Source organism: Drosophila obscura, unplaced genomic scaffold, assembly GCF_018151105.1.
Source record: "Drosophila obscura isolate BZ-5 IFL unplaced genomic scaffold, ASM1815110v1 contig_200, whole genome shotgun sequence".
In the NCBI taxonomy this organism is placed as follows: domain Eukaryota; kingdom Metazoa; phylum Arthropoda; class Insecta; order Diptera; family Drosophilidae; genus Drosophila; species Drosophila obscura.
This window is the reverse complement of record NW_024542791.1, coordinates 3,934,341-3,949,582: the sequence shown is the minus strand read 5'-3', so window position 1 is coordinate 3,949,582 and position 15,242 is coordinate 3,934,341. Positions and strand designations below refer to the sequence as shown.

Here is a 15,242-nt window from a genome sequence, read left to right as displayed (position 1 = left end):
GGCTCAAGGCATTTTAGTGCTCAAACAAAAGGAAAGGCAGCAGCACACACACAGGAACGAACCCACACCTCACCGCCCCCAGTAAACGCATAAAAGCAGAGCCCGAACGTGCTCTGATTTTGTAAATAATTGCAATGACGATGCCAGCATCCACACGCCCCTTCGACAGTCGTCGTGAAACAAGCCCCCTGGAGCGCCAACTGAGCGCCCACGGACCAAGCGCATGATAATATTAATAATAGTGGTAATAATCATACGCACTGTGTGACGACTACACGCCATAAGAGAGTGTACGTAGTATACGCGGCACATATATAGTACATGCAACCATATAAAGAGGAACAAAGGGAAAGAAAAAATCCCGTCTGTCGTCTGCCTTTCTGTTTTAATATGATTAATGCTCCAGCCGAACAGAGTTGGCAAAATATTTACACGTCTTCGCTCAGCTACAAGGCTTCTTCGGGTATAAAGCGGGGCGGGGGCGCAGGGTCTCCTTTTCAGCATTGGGCTTAGCGGGTTTTAGTCCTGACAATGCGTAAAGTAGTTCCCTTTCAAGGGAGGGTTACTCAATCGAGTTGGACGAAGGAAATTGTTAATAGGGTGTGGAAATAGGAAAGAATTTCGCAAAAGAATACTCAAATGGCATTGCTATAAGCCACGGATTAAACTTTAACTAACTAAACATTAATCCATTATGAAATTAGGAAAATAGGCAGCCAAAAAATAAACACCCAATTTTTGCAGTAAAATATTCGAAAAATAAATAATAAATAAAAATAAATAGTGGAAAAATCAATTTAATTGTTTTTTATACAAAAAAAAATAACCGATAGAGTAGCAAATAAAACTCCTTGAAATTGTACAAATTTCCTTGCTTTTCACACACTTTCACAACGTGTGTGAAAAGTTTCAGCGACTCTTCATCGATATTCCTGGCAGGCAGCACAGCAACCATGGCAATGTCTCACTCCATTGCTTAAGAGAATAACCCCAGACAATATGCTTCTGGCAGCCCGCACACAAAGTTTACTTTGAATTCAATGAACCAAAGCGAAATTTGCCTGACAATTAAACAGCTTGAGATGCCAAAAAGGCGAAGAGGAACGAAAGAATACGAGGAAGATGGTAAAAGGAAGGAAGGCACAAGGAAGTATGTATTTCATTCATTCCCCGACTGTCGACTGTCGACTGCCGACTGCCAAAGCAAAAGTTTATGCATCAAAGTTAGTTGTGTGGCGCCCCAAACTTGTGCAGCAGCGATTCCTGTAAGCGATGCAATCCTCAAAAAATATAACGTAAAAAATGTAACGAAAAAGCTGCAAAGAAAGTGTGGGGGTGGGGTATGGTGGTTGGAAACCAATTGCAAAGTTTTCCCAAAAGGGAAATATGAAGAAGAACTTTTCAGAAGGTAAATCTGTCTATGGGCTTCCCATTTTTCCCATTGTATATTTATGCCTTTTGGCTGCCACAGAGCCAGTCGGCTGGCTGCACATACCAAAGGTAGGAAAATGCAATGGCGCACAAATTAAAGAATAATATTTTCTTAGGTCCACGACCGAAATGCAAGCGAGCGTTAACAAAAAAAAAAAAAACCAAGGAATAAAACCAAAAGATAAACAAGAAGGGGAAATAGAACAGCAAATAGATACATAGAAAAAGGAAAAATAGATGGGGCGACGACGACTCCTTAAAAGCGCATAAATTGTCATTGGTCCGTCATTTGGGGGTTGGATTCAGGCCAACAGCTTCCTTGCGGCAAATGCCACGGGGGGTGTCACACTGCCTTTAAGTGTTATTCCCGTGACAAGTAACCCGCCCTGGGTGAAGGAGGGGTGGCTAGCGCAGTAATACGATCTGTTTACTTAAGCTACAAAAAAAAACACATCCAAGCAAAACAGGTAAAAAGCTTTTGTCAATCAAAATGCCAACTGACAGTTGACAGAGTTTTTGTTTTTAAAACTTGCATAAATAAGCCATAAATGGGATGATCAACGGCAGTGTACCAAAAGAGCCACCCATTGAATGCCCCATCCAATAAAAAAATAGAAAAGAAAAGCCAAGAAAATACACTCGCAGTCGTAGTCGTAGTCGTATTTAAATAAGTCGACGGGGCTGGGCAGGGCAGGGCATAAATCTGCATGCAAACTGGTGGAATGACAAGCGTGTGGCACAAACAACAATTGCATCATCAAGTCGTGACGTTTGACAAATGAGCCTGAACCCTCGGCGTGAGCCACCCCCCTCCTATTTTCACAAAGTAAAATATTGCACACACACACACACATGGTCCTTACATGCACACTCATGCACTCACACACATAGATATGTACATACATGCACACACATGCGTATGCCAAGGTACATCAAATGGGTGTAACAAAAGCAAAAATGCCAACGGAGCAGTCAGCAATCAGTAAGAGTCGGCAGCTAGAAATGGTAGCAGGACACGACTCACGAACTGAGCAAAGAAAAATAAGGAATTGCAATCAGAAATAGTTAGGTTTCGATTTCATTCGGTTTAACCCTCCCAGCAGGGGAAAAAAAAGAAAAAATCAGACCCGTACCCGCACCCTTTCAGAACTCTTTTTCTCATGGCTCTAAAAATACATTTCAAGCCTACAGCCTACACATTTAAATAAATGCCAAAAAATATTTAATTTTCATGATTAATATTCCCGAAAGCATTTGGGACATTCCTTAGCTTTAATTCCCCATTAATTGCACCTTAATTCTTAGCTAAAAATGATGCCACATTGTGCATCTACTTAAGTTAAGTTAAATGACTTCAAGGCCCAAATACCCAAAGCCCTCGCCAGCTTAAAATCGCGCTTCCATTCCTCTGCTTTTGGCTCTGGAAATTCTCGAGAAATTCCAACCAACAATCGTGGCATCACAACCCTTTTGAAAACTTTGTATATCTGCCAGTCGCCTCACGCACTCATCTCCAGTCAACATTCCCAATGCAAGAGATCCTTGTTGTTTTTTTTTGTTTGGGGGCAGAAAGAGAAAGAAGTGTGAGCTCTCTCCCATAGTCACAGTCGAGTCAGCACAAAGTCAGCCGAGGGCAGGCATCCATCGGCATCCTCCCGTCGCTTTTTATGGCAAATTGTCAGCGCTGTCGTAATTTTTAAGTTAAAAAATTGTTAAAAAATTTTCGTAGCATTCATTACCATGCCGACGACTCACAGCATCCAGAGAGAGAGATTCCACTGCCGACTACGAGCCACTCCCACTGCCACTCACTCACTCAGTTCACTCAGAGTGGAGTTCAGTCAGTGGCTGATGCTGATGCTGGTGCTGGCCCCACTCTGCTGTCTGCGTGTTGCACAATAATTTATTGCCGCACAATTGCAGCTGCCACACATTCCAATGCACTTGGCGCCCCAGCAGCCATATGGGGGGGCTTGGGCTTGGATTCCCATCTGGTGTGTGTGTGTGTGGGGGGGTGGCGCACAGTCCTTGTCAGGGCACCCGCGGCGCTTGTAAAAGCAACTCACATTTGGCGTTGATTTCGAGTGGAGGATGCCGTGCTGTCGTGCTGTCATGGTACCGCCACCCCCACCCCCAACCGAAACCCAATCCAATGCCAACCCCAAAACCCATCCTTATTACATAGACAAAATGTAATTTAAAATTTATTTTCTCCCGACTAGATTAAGGCACTGCTGGAAACGTGAATGGATGCTGCAGGAATATGTATTTCCTAATGAACTCTTTTCGCAGCAAGTTCTCCGCTGAAATCTTTCTTGGGAAAGATAAACACTGAAACTGTGATAGTGTGAAAATGAATAAATAATTGCATCGGATAAAGTCACGAACTTAGTTTCAGTCTAGCATTGAACTGGAAAATTTTAACTTTTTTCGCGAAAAAAAAACAGCTAACGTTTAGCAGTTGATAAAAAATATACGAAATAATTCGAATTTTGTTGCAGATTTACTAAGTTTTAACCACAATTTTTTTTTAATAATATATATTTTTCTTGTTCATTTTTTGAATCGCTTTGAGTTCATTATTGAATTTATAAAACAAGATTTTCGCTGTTTTTGAAATGAAAAACAAAAAGCATGGTGAAAAATGTGAACTATAAATAAAAGCTATATACATTTAAAGCTTTGTGAACTCTTAAATCTATTGGAATATACCTAAATCATTATGGTATAACTACTCGTATGTCAGTGTGTGGGAATGGGTTAGCATCTACAGAGACCAACAGAGTCTGTACAGTTAACAGAGACACTAACAGAGAGAGAGCGACACCGTCGACTTTAAAAAAGAGAGCAGAGAACCAAGCCTCAACGATCGACGCCAAATAACACTACTCAACATGATTTTTCCTCAAAGAACCAAACCGACTTTTTCTGATAGATTTGGGGCTGTGAAACTGTTTAATAAAACTTTATTTTTTCTATGGCGGAATTTATTTTTTGTAGAATTAAAAAAAGAGTATTTGTTTCGTATATTGTTTTGGCCCCCAAAAATGTGATTTATTATTTAAAAAACCAGCTAACTCGTCACCATAGCTGGCATCTCTCTGTGGCTCGTTGCGTGGGACAATTGAATGCTTCATTAAATGCCGCAAAATTTGTAAGGGTCTGCTTCAGACGCACTCTATCCGCATCATGCTCCACAAAGTTTGACGAATCGCCATTCCCACAGAAAAATTGAGCCAGATTGAGGAAGAACAGCCGCTCCATGGGCATGGTAGTGAAATCCGGCCGGGTCCGGTTCTGGGGTGACTCTTCCGCGCCGCCGCCGAAGTACGCCTCGTAGGCGAGACGAATGCCGTCAATGTCCGCCACTCGCTCGTTGAGGTAATCCGTTTCGTTGTGGTTGAAGCACTCCAGACCGGCCTCGAACTGCGAAGAGCTGCCTATCTGCTGGCCCATCTCGCTGAGATTGCCCTGAGCATCGTAGCGGACTCCAAGGCCATCGAAGGCGTGCATCAGCTCGTGGGCAAGGATGAAGCCCAGCAAACTGAACCTGAACACATCGTGGCTATCCGGCAGGAACACGGGCTCCTGCAGCAGTCCATAGGGTATGACAATGACATTCTGGCGGAACATATAGAAGGCGCTGGAGCTCATGGCCGTCATCGAGTCAGCAATGTAGAAGTACTCGTTGGCCCTGTGCGGCGAGTGCTTTAGCTTTTCCATCAACTGACGTGTCCGGAATTCCAGCAGCTTCAAGTGGCTCCGACTGTAGTCCAGCGTCGTAGCGGACACATCCAAGCTCGCATAGTGCTGACTGACGAATCGGCGCTGATCGATATGCTGCGGCATGTTGCCGATATTGAGTACCATATCGTTGACCTTCCGCCTGATCATCCCGCGCTGCGATCGACTCAATCGCAGGCGATTCCGCTGCACAATCCGCAGGAACTGCCGTCGAAGCTGATCAAAGAGCTGGACAACGGACGCGCTCTGCCTGTGCAGATGGCCCGCGGAGCTGAGGAAGCGCTCCTTGTAGAGCAGATTCGCGGCCAGATTCATGGTGCGGCGCACATCCTTGATGCACTCAATCGGCTCCGGGCTGTCCATCGTCTCCTGCCACAGATAGAGCATAAGGCGTGTCATCATGTAGCTGGCCACCACACCGGGATCCTTTTCGTCCAGCAGCCGCACCAGCGCCTTGAAGTAGCCCAAACTCTGGACATTCACACGAAACTCTGGACTGATGTCCTCTCCAAGCAGCAACTCGACGAACTTCTGCCAGTCGGCTCCAGTGCGTCGCTGCAACTGTCGCACTGTCATATGCTGGCCATCCGTGTCATCGTCATCCTCGTCAATGAGATTTATCAGTGCTGTCTCCAAGCTCTTCAGCTTCTTTGTCAGCGCAAAGGCGCTCGCCCGCGGCACACCCAAGATGCCAAGGACTTGCATGGTTTCCATGAAGGGCATCAGACGCTTTTCCCTCTCTTCGAGGCTGGGCATGCTGAAGTCCATCACGTAGTCGCTGCTGTTGTTGGGCCACGACTTGATGAACACCGTCATCAGGATATTCACATCGCCATAGCGATGCAGACGGGCCAGAGTCTGCAGCCATTTGAAGCGATCCTTGGGCCAGGCCCTGCCGGCTGGGCGTGTTAGCTGCGGCCATGTCAGGCCCTCGTCGGGGGGCACGAATGTCAGGTAGCTTCTGCCACTTCGACTGTCGATCGAAGCGTTGCGGCAGGTGCGATAGAAGCTCCACACCTTCGCCTCCACACTTGTCGCATCGAAGTCTGGCTGCTGCGCGCGCTGCTCCAGCTCCAGCATCAGCGTGAGCAGGTCCTGGTTCACCTTGTGGTCCACCATTGAAACGATCTCCGAAAAGGAATCTTCCAAGTGCTTTTTCGCGTACTTGCCGCACGCATGACCGAAGTAGTCATCGCAGGCATTGACTTCTGTATCCACATAGCTGAGAATGTTGTCCAGCAGACGGCTGTTGGCATTGGCCACCTCCTCCTCCGCTCCACTGGCAATAGCAGTCGAGGCGATGAGCGCGAGACCAATAATCCACATGATCGCTGCCGGAGAACTGAGGCTTCTGCTCCGCCCTGTCTATATGTTGACGTTTGGCATTATCAGGGATTCATGTTTGTCGTGGTGGTGGGGTCAAGTCGTAGCTGATACTCGCAACTGATTAATCGGATGACGAATTGCCAATTCTTATGGAATTGTGGACTAACACTGGCCACCCACTTTGGATGACTCAGGCTAGTTGTCGCTACGGTAAAGTCGACAACCATATAAACTTGTGGACAAATAACACGGGACATAAGTAAAGTAAATAAATAAATAAAACACACATAAATGATCAATGATCATTAGAAAGCTTTAAAGTTTTCCCAGATGTTAAGCTGAGACTACAAAATGTCCAAAACTACTTTATAGCTGCAAATGTCAGCTTTGCAGTAGAGCAAATTTTATTATAAACAATTTAAAGACACCAAAATTATAAGAAAAAGTCGGTATAGTTCCTTGAGATAAATAAAAAGTTTTGTTGATTTTGTTGAGTAGTGTAATCGCTGTCAAAATTCTCTCTTCAGCCACACACGCATTCGAAGAGCGCAAATATTTGTACTTGAATTTTAAGTCCATTAACGGCACAGCGACCGTTGTAATCATGCTTTAATCTTAAATAATATACATAAATATAAACATCAACAAATAATAAACAACACGTTGCCTTAGAGCACTTCGGAATAACGGAGACCACATTTATATTAAAGTGTGTAGCCACTCCCATAGAATCTCTGAAATCTAATAAAATAAAAATAATAACTACTGTATGGAATATGTGGTATAGATCTTGATTTAATTCTATACTGTTTCAGTTTTTATACTGTTCTAAGAATGTATCTGTTTGTAGGAGGGTGTAATGATGATCGCTGGAAGGTTCCCAAAGACCTTGGCTCCCAATAAAGTAGTCGGGGGGGGTGCTTCAATGTATAGATATATATTTCTGTATGACGCGGCAAGGTTGGTTTGGGCGGTGAAACGAGACTGCAGTCTCGTGATGCGCAGTCGCACCGTAAGGGGGTTAGAGGAGACTAAAAACTAAGTATTTTGGCAGCTTAGTGCTAGCGCCAGTGCTGGATCGTGACTGAGCAGTGCGAGAGCGAAGGGCACGAGGAGAGAGCGAACTAACAGTCCGCTGTAAGCAACACCGTCAACCGACTGTTAACTCTGCCACGTTAACAGCGCTGCTGCCTAGAACAGTACACAGTACCAACAGTAAGCTTTTATTGAATGTTTTAACTATATTTTTAGGAACGGCAAGAGATTTCAAAGTGTCTCGTCTCTTATGGCCATATTGAAATGTTGTTTATTAACTTAATGTCCCACAAATTGATAAGTCTCCATCCCTTCCATTCTCTCAGCTCATCTCCATTTCGATATCTTCCTCTCCCGCTCTCTCTGTTAGTGCCATAATCAAATGCAAATGTAATTGGATATTTTGCAAACACAACACCGAGACGAATATATATGTATGTTTGTGTGTGTGACTAGAAATAGCACAGCCATTAGGGGAAGTTATTTGAATGATATGAGAGGATAGCGCATGAACGGTGTGGTGGGAGGGGGGTTAAGTGAGAGTGCGGTTTGACAGTGACTTGTGCCAGTCTTCGTCCATTAGAGGAGCTTGCGAAAAGTGTCAATTACAACAGATGTCAAAAACAATCAGCTGCATAAATAAGTCATCATACGGCAAAGACATGTGACATTCGACCTGGGAAATTGTCGCAACACCCAGCCCACCCACGAGCTGCTCTGAACCCTGAACCCAAACCCAAACCCAAAACAAACGAAACCACAAAGTGATAGAAAACGCTGCTTTGTCTGTGTCAGTAATCAATAAGCCTGGTCAATTGCGTGCGGCTAATTAATGGTTGGTGAATGGTGAATGGGTCTCTCACAGCGAAAGGTGTCGGACGCAAAACAAAGACATCGCGCTCCCGCGTGGGTCAAAACTGTTAGCCCCCGACCACACCTGAAAATGGGTGAAAATGATGAAAAATGTCGACAAGGTAGCACGGATAGCGACAGTGCGTGGTCATTGTGCGTGTGCGTGTTCGTGTTCGTGTCCAATCAATACACAAATTATGGTAATCAATTTTAATTAGAGAGAGACACTCTACACTCGTCAAGTCGAGAAAGAAAGAAATGAGGACCCTTCAAGCAGCTCTGTCCAAAACGGAACGGAACATCGGTCGGGGTGTCTATCCGTGCACTGCAATTGACATTGTCAAAGCGCAATTCCATAATCCTGGCCATCGTTTTGGATGGTTTTTCGACCCACACACACACACTGGAATGGGTTGGGATTTTTGCTTATGTCAAAATTCGAACAATGGCCAAGTGGCTGGCCCGAAAATTGAAGCTGACAGCCCTCATAACCGGCCTCGACTTCGGTCTCTCACCCTCATCCAAAAACGCCACTGATAGACAGTCGGGAATGCTGTGGATGGGGTGATGGGGGGTTGGGTGAGTTCGGTCTGTCTGGCAGACACACACACACACACACACACACCAATTGAAACTGGCACTGACAATGGCATCGGCTTCAAAAATTCCATTATTCGGATTAGACCAATTGTTGCTTTGAAGCTACCAACAGGCTAACATTTAATGCGGAACTTGGGCTGAATGCGGCTTAAAACTTGGCGGCATGAGCTACAATTATATTGGAAATTATTTGAAATTATGCTCAAGGCATAAAAAAAATATAATTTAAGCTTAAAAGAATTATTAATGCGCCATCGATGTGATTATTTGACTATTAATTATGTGGCTTACGTGCAATGACTGCAATATCCAGTGTCTCAAGTATTCCAGATAGAAACGCTAACCAAACGACCGAGGTGCGCCGCTGCACGACACGCCACATGTAGAACCAAAGCGCTGGCCTACAGGCAGCAAAGGATTAATTGAGCTATTCAAATGCCCATTTTGTACTAAGAAAACAGTACTCTGTATGGATATTTTTCTCTTGCCAATGCAGTGGAGTAAAAATTCTAATACAATTTCTTCTGTCAGAAATGTCACGTCTTAAACATTAAATTTTCATTCTACCTACTGCAAGCACTCCACAAATAAATTCCTTACGCAATCTGCATCGAACTTCCCTCCCCCCTAAATCTGCATCAAATGTACACCCCTAAATCTGCACCAAGTTTCCATCACACCACATTCTAGTTACGAAACTCATGTAGACCTCGGGTCAAAGTAATTTAAAAAGTACACAACATCAAGCAACTGGAGCAGCTGCTGCTCCTCCTCTGGCTGCTTCCGATGTGATTCTGTTGCCAACTGCTATTAACAGTAAATGACTGGCCTAATTTATGCACCTTGCTGTACGGCACACACCCACATGTGCGAGGCATGGAAGGAGCACGGGAGTATGAAGACTAGAATTACAATTGTATTGCCATTTCCATTCAGGATAAAGCGAACAGACACACACACACCGTCGCAATGCCGTAACTTGATGGAATATCTGAGAGCCCCACAACAGGGCGAAGGATTCAACTGGCCCCCCCACGTACGACAGGATGATCCCCCCCATTCAGGAGGGGGAGGACTGCCAAAATTGCTTTACACAATCGAAACGCACGAAATGACAATATAAATCGAGGGGCGGAACTAATTTTGGCAAAAGACTCGAAATAGGCCGGTCCACGACCACAAAAACCCAAATGATGATACTTCACAGGGGGGTTGGGGCGGACAGTGGCAGCAGACAGAGGGTGACTGTGAGTAGGGGAGGGGCGGTTGCAATTTCAGCTGATGCCTCGTGGCTCGTGGCACCCCTCTGAATTGGCCAAAATTAACGCAACGCGTAGAAAACTTTCTTGTGTACGGAAATTGCGTAACTACACATTAATGAAGAAAAATTGAGGGGTTGGTTGGAAAACTTACCCCGTGCCACGTATTGGCGGTGGTGGGGGGTAGACGCAACTAACGGGGCAAAAACTTTCGGAAATTGGACGACACTTTAGCCCATAAAAGGCCTCTGATTTATGCCAATTGAAGCGCTCGTCCGCAGGTAAACTGCCACATAAGGAACTGCAGCTTCAGCCACCGAACAAAAGCCGGAAGGAGTAGGGGTGATTATGGCAACTTGTGTGCTCTCAGCTCAGTATGGGCAGCGCTTTGATCATCATTCCCATCCAATCATTTATTATCTGCAGACCTGTGCGCAGGCGGAGGCTATTTTCCTTAACCATTCGTAATTATTTTATTGCCGTCATTAAATCCCTGACCAGACAACAGATGGAGACATCTCTTGGAGCAGAACCAAGGCTCCAGGCTCCAGGCTCCACGCACCATAATCATCGTTTATCATCTGTTGCCTAATTAATTGTAAAGTTTTTGCGCCTCTACGCTGTGAAATCTTTGTGCAGCCATTAATATTGTCACAGATGTCGTAATTGGCCTGCCTGGCCGATGCCCCAAATGATTAATACATCAAAGTTTTGCAATTGTAACTGCCATGGGTATTCCATCTTGAGTTGGTTTTTATACCCTAAAGTGGATTACGCTTTGAACAAAATTTAGAGAAATTTTTAGAAAAAAAAATGTTATATTAATTTTGTATTTTGTATTTTATTGTGTATTAAATAACTCCTCTAAAAAAAAACTAGCATTAATGTAGACCTACTACCAAATCATAGAATTTTTTTTTCTTTTTAAATGATTTTTTTAAATTTAAAAATTCATTTTTTTATTTTTTTATTTACTAAATAGATTTGAATATATTATTATATTTTATTAAGCAGAGAGTAAACAGCAAGACTTTTGGCTCCGCTTTAAGAGTATATTTCTTAAGTATATATTATATATTAATTTTTATTTCAGTGCTAAATATTCCAAGAAATAAAATATTTAATAAAGAATAAATAAACCAAAGGTTAAAATTTTAAATAAAATTTCCAAAATTTCACCACACCCCAATTTCTGTTCAGTGTAATATTACAGACTCTGCCGTCAGCTTGTCCAACTCTTAAAATAGAGAGCCCCGCCCCAGCCCAGCTCAATTAGGCTCTTGTCTTTTTGGGCAGTGGCTGGGTTCTGGTTTTCAATTCATAAAATTAGTTTTAATAATATTAATAATATCATCACTTGGCTGGGGGGTAACTGGGGAACTGGTACTTGGCCAGAGGATGAGCATTGAATGGAAGCCTCCCAAGCCGGCTTTGGTTTTGGCTCTCGACTTTGGCTTTGGCTTTAGCATTTTTGGTCATAGTTCAACGCGTGCAAGGAATTTACACAAAAGGCGTCAAGGCAACCCAGAGACAGGCACAGATGTAGAGGCAGAGGCAGAGGCAGAGGCAGAGTCGTGTCCTCCGACTCATCGTCAGTGTACTCCACTCCCCCTCCCCCACCCACACCCACTCTGCCCTTACTCCCCATGCCAAGCTGGTGGGCTTATGCTCATTGTTTGCACTGTTGCCAGTGCCAACCAGCATCAACATTATGCAGCAGGCGGCTACCGGGGACTAAGATCTGGCCACAAGTTATAAAACTGCCCCACCCCGCCCCAGTTCCCACTCACTCATCTAACACATTTCTCCTCCTCCTCTCTCTCTCTCTCTGTCTCTCTCTTCCCCCTGCCTAACAGCCTCTCTTGCTTTCTCTATTGTTTAAATTTTGCGCGCCGGAAATTTGCTTATCGCCGCGTTTCAGTTGCGGCTCTTGCTGCCAGGGGCATGGGCAGGGCATGCGGCAAGGGGGCGTGGGGGGGTGGCGGAAAAGCAAGCCCAAAGTCAATAGAGAGATTAGTGCGGCAGGCATTGAGCCGGCACAGAGCTGTGCTAATTGAGCGACGGACGGGTCATGGCAACAGCTTAAATCAATAGAATCAGCAGTCCCACGGCAGTCCCACGGCAGTCCCACGGCAGTCCCACGGCAGTCCCACAGCAGTCCCACGGCTGTCCCACAGCAGCACCAAAGCCTCCCACAGCCTCCCAAATCCTCCCACAGCAGTCCCCCAGCTTCATTCGGTATGCAACTAATTTTGATACCCTAGAATAACTGCAGTGGGGCTCTCCCATAAGTGGATTACATTTTTCTTTATTTATTTATTTATATTTTTAGCATACAACAAAAAGGGGAGCGTGCCCTTTCACTTTCTGTTTTTAGATGATACCCAGGCCGAGGCCTCCTGGCCTCTTGCCACCACCACCCAGACCCAGCTTCTGGCCACCACCACCCAGTCCCAGCTTCTGGCCAGCATCGGCCAGGCCCAGCTTCTGGCCAGCACCGCCAATTGTCTGGCCGAGGCCGCCGCCCAGCTGCCCCAGTAGGCTGCCCAGACCCGCACAGCTGGTGGAGCTGAGCGGCGAGAGGGAGGCGCCCAGAACGGACAGCTCGCAGAAGCGAAAGTCATTGGAGGTCTCCAGACGGGTGTGGATTTTGATGAAGGGTGTGGCCTTGCCGGTGACACTCTGGAAGAGCGACGAGCCCGAGCCCGAACCGGAGCCCGAGCCGGACTTGCCATCGCCACTGCCCTGTTTGGCGAACTGCACGAGCATATCGATGAGATTGTGACGCACCTGCAGATCCTCGGCGCTGGTGAGACGCGTCTCCAGCAGCGGCTCCCCAAAGATATCGTTGGCATCGAACATGTAGCCCAGCTCATCGCCGTGGCCCACCGTCTCCGGCTTGTCGTTGGCCGTCTGCGAGACGATGGGCAGGCCGCGCAGAAAGTTGATGCCCTTCGACTTGGTGCCATTGTAGTCGAAGCTGTACATGAAGGCTGGCGCCAGCTTGGACCACACCTGGGTGGTGAGCACGGCGGGCAGATTGAACAGCACATCGGTGGTGGACTCGACCACCTTGGACAGCACCTGATCCACATTGAGGGCCTGCGGCACCTTCCACACATCCTGCAGCGTCGGCGTCAGCACACTGCTCAGTCCCGGCAGCTGCGGCTTGGCGATCTGTCCCGTGATCTGATCGATCTTCAGGAAGCCCGTCAGCTTGTTCAGCGCATCGCCCAGGGAGCCCAGGAACTGCTCCGCCGAGCCAAAGACCTTCTCGATGGTCTCCACCGTCACCGAGTTGGCCGTCTCGTGCTTGGTGACGCCCGTCAGCAGCGGTATGCCCGAGAAGTTGTTGCTCTTCAGCTGCTGCTCGGGCTCGCCCACAATGAGACTGGGCAGGGCCCGACCATCGTCGGGGCTCTCGATGTGCGGCTGGAAGCCCACGCTGCCCGTAAGACCCTTGACCAAGGCCCGACCCGCCAGCCGTTCCGTCTGCACCTTGTCATCGTTCCGTATGATGTCCTCGGCGCTTTTCTGCAACGATTCAGAGAAATTAATGCCAGAATTTGGGCACCCCCCCCCTTTCATGCGCCCCCCGCCGTACCGCTCTCAGACAGTTGACAATTTCCAGCTCATTGCCGGTGGGACAGCCATTGATCTTGGCCACCTCCTCGACACTCTGCACGGGCTCCTTGTCGGTGGCGTATTGCGAGAGGGCCGTGCCCGACATGGCCACCACGCCGTGCACATCGCCGGCACTGCGCGCCGTCCGCGACATCGACAGATACATGGCGCTGGCCGCACCGGAGCCATGGCCGATGGCCTGCACCTGCTTGGGATTGCCGCCGAAGTAGGAGATGTAGTCGGTGACCCAGCGGAGGGCGGCGGCCAGGTCGAACATGGCCAGATTGCCGTCAAACTGCTTGGTGCCGTCGCCCATGATGCCCAGCGAGCCGAGACGATACTGCGGCGCCACCACAATGGCGCCCCTCTGCGCCATGGGCGTGGCATCGTACTGGGCCGCCGAGCCGTAGCGATACCCGCCCGGATGGATCCACACAAAGACCGGCAGGCCGGTGCTCTCGTCCGGCATCTTGGGCGTGTACACATTCAGCAGCAGGCAATCCTCCTCGCCGACGATCCGCTGCGGCGACTGCGGATGCGGCTGGATGCAGGGCGATCCATGCCGCGTGGCATTGATGTCGCCGCCCAGGCGTCGATACACGGGCCGGGCATAGCGCAGCGCACCCAGCGGCGGCTCCGCATAGTGCATGCCCAGGAAGCTGTAGATGCCCGTTGTCGGATTCCGATAGCCCTCGACGCGTGCATCCCGATTGAAGAGGCGCGCAAACACCACCGGATCGTCCACGGGCGGTGCATTCGACTGCTTGCCGCCGACAATGCGCTTCACACGACTATGGGCACCAGATTCCCGTTCCGAACGCGCCAAGGTCACAGCCAGCAAAAGTAGCTGCAGCAGCAGCAGCAGCAGTCGCCACATAAAGTTCCGCTTCAGCAGTGATTGCATTTCGATTGTCAAATGGGAACTGAACACTGAACTGAACCTGAACTGAATGAGGTATGCCCTGGCATCGCAGCGCCAGCCACAGAGCTGGGTTTTTTATACCCGTACTCAAAAAGTGTTAAGGGGTATATTAGATTTGTGGTAAAAGTGGATGTTCATATTCATATCATATATATTCATGATCAGCATCAATAACCGAGTCGATATAGCCATGTCTGTCTGTCTTGTTGAGCGCCTAGATCTCAGAGACTATAAAAACTAGCTAAAGCTCAAAAATGTATGTACTGACTGAGTACGGGTATAAGTAGAGTCGCGTACCCAGAAGCGACTCACACGTTCCTTCTCGTTTTTGTTGTGAGCGAGGCCGGCTACTTGTTTGGCTTGCCGATAAACAGCAGCAACAGCAACAACTACAACAATCGCTTTAGTTGATAATAAAATATAAATTCAACTTTTTTTTTTGTTACTTC

The 15,242-nt window shown here is 47.2% G+C and overlaps 2 protein-coding genes across 2 annotated transcripts; both read right to left on the bottom strand.

Moving 5' to 3' along the window:
- Window positions 1-4,408: 4,408 nt before the first annotated feature.
- Window positions 4,409-6,531, bottom strand: LOC111075700 (membrane metallo-endopeptidase-like 1). Its single transcript, XM_022369165.2, has one exon. The coding sequence runs from the start codon at window positions 6,499-6,501 to the stop codon at window positions 4,513-4,515; it is 1,989 nt and encodes a 662-aa protein (XP_022224857.2). The 5' UTR covers window positions 6,502-6,531; the 3' UTR covers window positions 4,409-4,512.
- A 6,008-nt stretch (window positions 6,532-12,539) lies between these two features.
- LOC111076883 (carboxylesterase 1E) lies at window positions 12,540-14,775 on the bottom strand. Its single transcript, XM_022370915.2, has 2 exons — window positions 13,852-14,775; window positions 12,540-13,781 (listed from the first exon to the last, which is right to left on the bottom strand). Exons 1-2 carry the CDS (start codon window positions 14,773-14,775, stop codon window positions 12,621-12,623), a joined length of 2,085 nt encoding a protein of 694 aa, XP_022226607.2. The 3' UTR covers window positions 12,540-12,620.
- Between the last annotated feature and the right edge of the window lie 467 nt (window positions 14,776-15,242).

Excerpts from the sequence above, each read along its gene's own strand:
- LOC111075700 (XM_022369165.2), bottom strand. The coding sequence starts at position 6,501 with ATGTGGATTATTGGTCTCGCGCTCATCGCCTCGACTGCTATTGCCAGT.
- LOC111076883 (XM_022370915.2), bottom strand. The coding sequence starts at position 14,775 with ATGCAATCACTGCTGAAGCGGAACTTTATGTGGCGACTGCTGCTGCTG. Across the intron at positions 13,782-13,851 it reads TTGTCAACTGTCTGAGAGCG|AAAAGCGCCGAGGACATCAT; the intron begins GTACGGCGGGGG and ends GAATCGTTGCAG.